The following is an 8,714-nucleotide window of genomic DNA, read 5'->3' as shown; positions in this document are numbered from 1 at the left end:
AAGAGACAGCTCAAGTAACTCTTAGGCACTCTACAATGATGATGACTAAACAATAATAGTAATTATCTTTTGTACTAGGTATTGAATCCAGGGGTGCTCTACCACTAAGCACATTCCCACCCTTTTGATTTTTTATTTAGGGTATTGCTAAGTTGCTGAAGCTGGCCTTGAACTTGCAATCCCTCTGTCTCAGCTGAAGCTGGTCTTGAACTTTCAATCCCTCTGTCTCAGCCTCCTGAGTTGCTGGGCTGTTACAGGTATGTGCCACAAAACCTGGCCCCAAGGCTGTTTTTGATGAAAGGAGGACAATCTAAAGTAGAAGTGCCATGACACAGGCTGATAGGCTGGGATACCAGGGAGGCTAAGGCAGGAGGACAGCTTGCACACATGAGTTTGGGGTCAGCATAGGCAACAAAGCAAGACCCCATCTCAAAACAAAAACAAAAACAAAAAATCCCCCACAAAGTTGGAGCGTGCTCTCTTCTCACCGAGCTGCTTGCTGACCCTTTGACCTTCTGGTTTTGAAACTCTAGGACTTTTTTTTGGTGCTGGGGCTTAAACCAGGGGCACTTTACTACTGAACTACATCCCCAGACCTTTTTATTTTTTATTTTGAAACAGGGCCTTGCTAAGTTTTCCACAATAGTCTTGAACTTGTGATCCTCCTGCCTCAGCCTCCCGAGTCACTGGGATTACAAGTGTGCACCACCATGCCCAACAAACTTTAGGATTCATGAAACTCACCAAAGTTACAATGCCTTTCCAATACCTTCAGGTACAGAGTGAAAATTACCTCTCTCAGGAGTTCTTGCACATGTTCTTCTCCTGATAAGTTCTGTTCCAATCTCTTCTCCAAGGATGCAACCTTCTCTTGCAAATGTGTGATGAGTTTTTCCTTCTCTTGAGTTTCAGCAGTGACCTGCTCAGGAGAAAGCAGAGGTCATAATGAACCATAAGTCCTCTATCCCTTGCTTTCTGTCTTCTCTTGGGCCATCATGTTTACCTGGAAGTCTGTTCTCAACTACACCCTAGAAAAACTCACAGATAGAAAATCTTCCCTGACAACGGGACATAAGAGATGTCAGATAAGAACCCAGTGATTCTTAGGAATGCAGTTCAGAGACTCAGGTCAGCAAAAAGCAAGCACTCAACCAGATTTAAGCAACTGACACCCTGGGAAGGAACAAAGCCATTGTCTGCCTCCAGAGCTAATCCCAAACAAGAAGATCCTAGTCTGTTCTGCCTCTTAGGACCTACTGAACAATACTTCTGGAACTTGAGGGGCTGGATGAAACAGTGACATTGCCAATGTAACTGCTTTTAAGGCCAATGAGAGAATTCCTGCAACAAATGATGGTATTCCCCTGGCTTATGCACAGGGCCCCCAGCAGAGCTGCCTGCCTGGTATGAGACCAACACTGCCCACTTCAGTCTGTCTCCTTAGCAATGATGGCAGTGGTGGTGGTGGGAGATGGCATTAACTTTGTTACTTTCACTAATACCAATCTTTTAACACTGCTCAACGTCAAAACACAGGATCCAGAAGGCTTTAAATATCCAGGTTCTCAGATCTTTGGTGATCCCTGCATCCTGGATGTGTGACCTCCTCTCCCACAAAGGCAGCATGGCGGCTGCCTCTCCCCTGGAGCTTACCTGCTCGCATTCACTCTGCTCATCCTAATCCTATGCTTCTTTTGCTCCATCTCAAGCCAAGACATTCATGTTCAGCTTGCAACCCAGTCAATTTTTGCTCAGAATAAGAGGTAGTCATCTTTTGCCTAGAGTTTTGAGAAGCACCTGCTATTGTGAGTTGTTGCTGGGGTGACAATGGAAGTAGCGGGCAGGAGGCTGATGAATGATTCACAGCCCTACAATTCATTAAAGTTTTATCAGGCCTAAACTCCATGTTTTGTCTTCGGGGACTGACCCACAAGAGTACTGGAGCTGGTGATGGAGACAGATAAGCAAATGCCTAGCTATACAGGAACACATTCATGCTGCAACGGGTGACCATGAGTTACTGTGTGAAGAACCAGAGCAGGCCCTCTGAACAGGCAAGTCCAGGTAGAATGGTTTGGGAGAAGCACCAGCACTCTAGATAGAGGGCAGCTCGGGTGAAGAGGTAACAAAGCTCCCCAAGACCATGAGGCTGGTGAGGATGGAAGAGCAGAGGACAAACCCCATGTCAGAAACCTGAACAAGGCAGATGCAAGCCATACGTCTTACAAAAGATGGTGGTAGCTATTACCTATATGAAAAACTACAGTCAGGGCTAGGGTGGTGGCTCAGTGGTAAAGTGCTTGCCTTGCATGCATGAGGCACTAGGTTCAAATCTCAGCACCACATAAAAATGAATACATTTAAAAAAATAAATAAATGAAATAAAGTTTCACTGACAACTTAAAAAAAAAACAAAAAACAAAACAACAACAATCAAACCCCTCCAGTAAAAAGAAAAAGAAAACAGCAGAAAAATGGGGCAAAGATTTGAGCTAGCACTTCACAGAAGAGCCTGAATGACCAACAAACTATGAAAAGATGCTCAACCTCACTAGTAATGTGGAAAAAGCAAATTAAAATCATGATGAGATCTTTCATATTCAGCAGATTGTCAAAAATTAAAGGTTTGACAATTTTACATGTTGGCAAAGAAGCAGCAAAAACTCCTACTGCTGGTAGAAGTGTGTACATTATCAATAATAACTATAGAAAAAACCCAGGGCATTAGCTAATAAAGCTGAAAATGTACACATAATGGAACCCATGCTTTTTGGCCTAGAGTAACTTTTTTTTGTTTTGTTTTTTTTTGTTTTTTGTACCAGGGATTTAACCCAGGGACACTTTACATCCCCAGCCCTATTTATTTTTTTATATTTTAATTTTATTTTTGCAATTTGTTTTGTAGTTGTTGATAGACAAGAATGCCTTTATTTTTTATGTGGTGCTGAGGATCAAACCTAGTGCCTCACGCGTGCTAGGCAAGCGCGCTACCACTGAGCTATAACCTCAGACGCTATTTTTTATTTTGACAGGGTCTCCCTAAGTTGCTTAGGGCCTTGCTAAGTTGCTGACGCCCTCCTTGAACTTATGATCCTCCTGCCTCAGCCCCTGGAATCACTGAGATTATAGGCATGAACCACCATGCCCAGCCTTAAAGTAACTCTTGCAGAATTTGATGAATATTTGCAACAGTATTATTTGTAGCAGTAAAGACCAGAAACACCCTAATATCTATTGTAAGTAGAATGGATAAATAAATGTTGTATGTCCATAATACACAGTTGAGAAAAGAACAAATGTTTTTTAGAAACATAATGTTGGGCACAAAAAAAGCAAGTTTTAGGGCTGGAGATGTGGCTCAGTGATAAAGCACTTGCCTAGCATGTGTGAGGCCCCAAGTTTCATTTCCAGCACCTCAAATAAATAAAATAATTAGGGGCTGGGGATGTGGCTCAAGTGGTAGCGCGCTCGCCTGGCATGGGTGCGGCCCAGGTTCGATCCTCAGCACCACATACAAACAAAGATGTTGTTTCCGCCGAAAATAAATAAATAAAATAATTAAATTAAAACCAAGTTTTAGACTACCTATAGGATAATTTATTTCACTTATACAACAAGCATAAGAAATAAGATATTGTTTAGGAACAAAATATGAAAAAATTATAGAACGAAACAAGGAATGAAAAAATTATGAATAGAATTTACTTCTAAAGAAAAAGCAACAGAATGGCTGGAACAGTGAAAGATGCACAGGGAGCCACAAAGACAAACATTATCATTTTTCTTAACCTTGTTACATTTTCTACTTTATTCAAATTTTACAAATACTATTTAATATACATTTAATATTGAGAAGGGCAACAAAAAACAATTCCACACTCATGATTTTCATGCTAAAATTGCGATTCCTGTAGACTAGCCATGCAGTTGTTCAAACCAGAAACACAGAAATTCGTAACACATCCTTTTCTCTTGCTCTCCTGTTCCCTTATCTACACCTTAGCAAGTTGATCAATCTCAGTACTTCCTAAATTTGACCAGCTCTTCAGCACCAGTCTTCGTCAAAGCTACCATCAGCTCACGGTGGACAACAGTACCAGCTTCCAACCTGGAAGGCTCTTCCAGTAGACCTCCTCCTGACTGACAAAGCAATATACTCTTCTTCCTTATTCTTTTTTTTTTTTTTTTTTTTTTTTGGTGATGCTGGGGATTGAATCCAGGGACTTGGGCATGCGAGGCAAGCACTCTACCAACTGAGCTATATCCCTAGCTCCCTTCCTTATTCTTCTTCTTCCTTATTCCTTCCAGCCTTCTTCCAGGTCCTTGAGTGTGCTAAGCCTTTTATTTGTCTCAGGATTTCTGCTGTACTGTCCTCTGCTTGAAATTCTCTCCCATCATCTCTTCCCTTTCAGCCCCAGGAGCATGTCAAGTTTACTTCCTGGAGGAAACATTCTATGATTCCAAGACTAGATCTGAGTTCTTGTTTTCCTTCAGAGCACTCACCAAAGTTAGTCATTAAATATTTGTGTGATTATTGATTACGGTCTGACTTTATAGACCAAAAAAGGCAAGGGGAGTTCAACTCATCATGGTATTTCCAACAACCAGAGTAGACCCCAGAATACAGTAAGGTTCAACTAACATTTTTCAGAAAGAAAATGTTAATGTAACCATCATGTGACCATAGTCTGGACTTCCCTGAGCCTCTTTCTTCTAATTATAAAAGGGATGAACAGCTTTAACTGAAAGTGAAGGGTCCCCTGAATTCCAACAGTGCTTGTCTATTACACCCTTTCTCTACTGCTCAAATGGATGCTGTACCTTTCTGTCTTTTCTATCTCCTGATTTCCTACCCATCCTTCACATTTCAGTTTCTCCAGGAAGACCTTTGTACTCCTGCCTGGAAACGTGCTCTCCCTAATGGTGTGTCTTCTGCACTTGAAACATCTAGTTCACTTATATAGAACTTATTTGTGATTCTTCTTTTCTTGTGGGTATAGGAGATTTGAGGAACAATAATATATATGTCTAGATTTTAAGTTCATTAGGGTCCTTGTATCAAAGTTGTTCATTCATGGAAGATATATTTTCTGGGTGCTTTCCATTTTGAGGTAATAAAATGCAGTAGAGTAAGCATAAATTCTGAGTAAACCTTAGACTACAAGGCTGGGGTGCAGCTCAGTAGCAGAGCATTGTCTAGAGAGGCCCTGGGTTATTTAACCTCCAGGACTGCAAAAACCGACATGGGTTAGAAGTCAATTTGATCACTGACTATGGAACTCTGAACAAGGTATGTAACCTTAGTTTCCATTTAGGTATCTCCAAATATGATAATACTCAGTAGGAAGGGGTATACAGACGTCAGTGTACATAATTCTTACTGTACTATAATATGCTGTAAGTCTCTGCCTCATTTGAAAGAAGTATTTCTCAAGAGATGAGAAGAGGGTGGGGGGCTCCATCTGATAGAGGATGTTCTGTCACAGGAGAAGGCTGCGCTGTCAAGGACTGAAAGAAGCTGTTGGTATGTAGAACCCAGAAGGCAGGAAAGACATTTGTTTCCAATGTAAGAGACAAACATACGACACAAATTGTTCTGTACAAAATGCCAATAAGAAACATCACCGAGAAACATTATTTTATACCCAATATTATTGTTACTGTTCACCTTCATATTCTTAGAATTTAGCAAAAGACTACAGTGGGAGAATAAATGTATGTTGACCAAATGAAAAACCAAGTTGTAATGATATCAAATTGGATTAGAGTCACGTTTGTCAAAGGTAAAACTCTGGCTACATCAACCAGAGCTGTTTTTTTTTTTTTTGTATGTTTTGTTTTTTATGCTCAAGATGCATCATGTGGTACTGTAATACATATGGTATACGTTGATAATTCCTATCAGGACAATACTGTCCTCCATTTCAGTTAAGAAACCCTTGTTCTGCTGGGTTGCCATTTTTCATCTCAATGTGGCTTGGCTAGAACATGAAGTAGAGCAATATGAACTGCATGAGATACATGTTTTAGCAGTCATCCCAAGGACGAAATTTCTGATGGAATTTATTTTTAACCTCCACATGAGAATCTTAGGAAGTAAGGCCCACTATTCACTCACCTTTTGCAAATCAATGGAAAGCTGCTGAATGAATGCTTGGAGATCCTGTTCCTTTTGTTCCAGGGCTGTGATCTTATTTTCTGCACCTGCGTTGGAAGCTGTCACATGATCTCTTCAGTAAAAGGAAGCAGACAATGAACAAATTTGGATATTTCATCTATAAACACACTCTCCAGAGGAAAAATACAGATAGTGCCTTACATATAAGGGCTGCAAATATTATTAGCCACATGAAGGTTATCAATAGAAAAGACTTCTTGGCTCGCTCTTAAGCAAAAGCCCAAAGACAAAAAGTCCACCCAGGTTTCAGCAAGAAATCCTAATGTTTTTGCTTACTCAAAAACTTCAAAATTAAAGCATACTGAATTGCTCAGCAGGACTGGAATGATTCTAAGCCTAGGTTCATGAAGGGGACAGAGGGTTGGTGGTGAGATGGCATGGAAGGCCTGATCCTAGGCAGGAAAGGACAAGTCTAGAGGTGTTTGCCAGCCCTGAGATCAGAAAGTGTTGTGATGAGCAATGGGGACAGGTGAGTGGGCTATAGATAGAGCTACACCAACACCTCTTCCCAAGGGCCCCACAGACCAAGCAAGAACCTCTGCTCTTCCAGCGCTGAGTAGCATCTCTGTAATTCTTCCAGCTTTTGCCTTAAATCCAATGACATCTGACTGGAGGTCATCAACTCTTCCTGGGTCTGACTAAGTTCTCTAGTTCGTGCCTCCAGCTCTTGCTCCATCTTTCCCAGACTTTCTTCTTTTTTTAAAAGCTGAAACAAACATATAAAAATTCACAAAGCTACTGCTAAGAAATGTATTTAAAAAAACATGAGTACTCAAATTTTTATAACATTTCAGTGGGATTAAAAGAGGGCTGAGCTGATGGGGTGGCATGAGCCTGCTTATTCAGAGGGCTAAGGCAAGAAGATCATAAGTTGGTGGCCAGCCTCGGCAATGAGACTCTGTCTCTTATTTAAAAATAAAAGCAAAATCAAAAAACAATATAATGAAACTCTGTTTAAAAATAAACAAAAACAGAAGGCTTATAAGGCTAGTTACACAGCAAACAAACAAAAAAAAAAAAAAAGAAAGAAAAAGGAAAACATTTCAAATAGAACTTTTCCTTTCAATAATAAAAAAAAAAAAATTCAAATGTGATTAACACTAAAAACTCCCGGGGCTGGGCACAGTGGCACATGGTCTGTAATCCTAGAGGGAGAAACTGAGGCAGGAAGATTGCAAGTTCAAAGCCAGCCTCAGCACCTTAGCAAGACGCTAAGAAACATAGCAAGACCTTACCTCGAAATAAAAAAAATTAAAAGATCTGGGGATGCAGCTCATGATGAAGCACCCTGAGTTCATTCCCTGGTACCAAAAATAAACAAGCAAAAAAACCAAAACAAAACAAAAAAACCCCCAAAATCTACTAAGGTCTGTTTATCACCAATTACAGTGATGATTAACAAAATCAGAGTAAACAATCAGTGTTTCTTGTTCAGGAGTGTTATTCGGTATTGAGCTTCTTAAATAAAAGTGCATACCATGTGCTTGACTTTACTTAGTTCCTGTTGCTGGAAACCCTCTAATTCATCCATTTCATCTCTCTTTTGGAAAAGATTCAAACTCTGGTTCTTCACTTCCTGTAGCTGAGCTATTAAAAATCTTTTTTCCTGTATGGAAGAAGACATCAACTCAGACAATGAAAACATTAGAAATCTGTATTACACAAGTAGAATTCATAAGATAAGAAAATCTTGAGGAAATCTCATGCAAATAGATAGTAATGCATGGTTAACAGGAAGCATTACAGTATATGACCAAAATGACATCACTTACAAATTCCTTCAGTAAAAAATAAGTTTTAAGTGATAACTGTGAATAAAGAGAACAAAAGCAACAATTACTTAAAACTGTGCTCTTAAGTCTACTTGGCAATTCCATATACATGTTTTACATGTTTGTAATTATTGACACATTGAACTGGCTGAAAAACATAACTGGAGTACAACTAAAAGTCCTAAAAAATTATAGAATTTAGCAAGGAAAAAAAATTAAGACTTAGCCAGGCACTGTGGCGCACACCTGTAATCCCAGAAGCTCGGGAGGCTGAGGCAGGAGGATCGCCAGCCTCAGCAATGGTGAGGGGCTAAGCGACTCTTGGTGAACTGAGGTAGATTTTATTTGGTTAAATCCTAAATGGATCTCCTTTACCATAATTTTGAAAGATAAAAACATTTCAATGAGAATTCACTTCTCATATAGTAAGGGTTTATTTTAAGAAAAGTAAATCTGCTGGGTGTGATGGCACATGCCTGTAATCCTAGCAACTTGGTAGGCTGAGGCAGGAGGATTGCCAAATTCAAAGCCAACTTCAGCAATTTAGCACTAGACTGTGGGGATGTAGCTAAGTGGTAAAGTGTCTGTGGGTTCAATCCACAGAATTAAAGAAAAAAATAAATAAAAAAGAAAGCTTTACCCTAACTCTCATACCTCCATATTTAAGACCATCAATAACAATGCTCTGGATTTAGGATTTAGTTTTTTTTTTTTTTTTTTTTTTTTTTTTTTTTTTTTTTTTTTTTTTTTTTTTTTTTTTTTTT

The 8,714-nt window shown here is 39.6% G+C and overlaps 1 protein-coding gene across 7 annotated transcripts in view; it reads right to left on the bottom strand.

Moving 5' to 3' along the window:
• Golga1 (golgin A1) overlaps nucleotides 1-8,714 on the bottom strand; it is a 59,774-nt gene that overhangs the window by 34,317 nt on the left and 16,743 nt on the right. For 6 of the 7 annotated variants that reach the window (XM_015497596.2, XM_048813060.1, XM_048813057.1 and 3 more), the window contains 4 exons: nucleotides 7,656-7,784; nucleotides 6,715-6,884; nucleotides 6,119-6,230; nucleotides 794-919 (listed from right to left, as the gene is read on the bottom strand). In XM_015497596.2, coding sequence (XP_015353082.1) covers nucleotides 794-919; nucleotides 6,119-6,230; nucleotides 6,715-6,884; nucleotides 7,656-7,784 — 537 coding nt within the window. Of the gene's footprint in view, nucleotides 1-793; nucleotides 920-6,118; nucleotides 6,231-6,703; nucleotides 6,885-7,655; nucleotides 7,785-8,714 lie in introns of all 7 variants that reach the window. The other variant, XM_048813059.1, reaches the window with a different exon arrangement.

The sequence above is a fragment of the Marmota marmota genome, unplaced genomic scaffold (assembly GCF_001458135.2).
Source record: "Marmota marmota marmota unplaced genomic scaffold, marMar, whole genome shotgun sequence".
Classification (NCBI taxonomy): Eukaryota; Metazoa; Chordata; class Mammalia; order Rodentia; family Sciuridae; genus Marmota; species Marmota marmota.
This window is presented reverse-complemented; position numbering and strand designations above follow the sequence as displayed.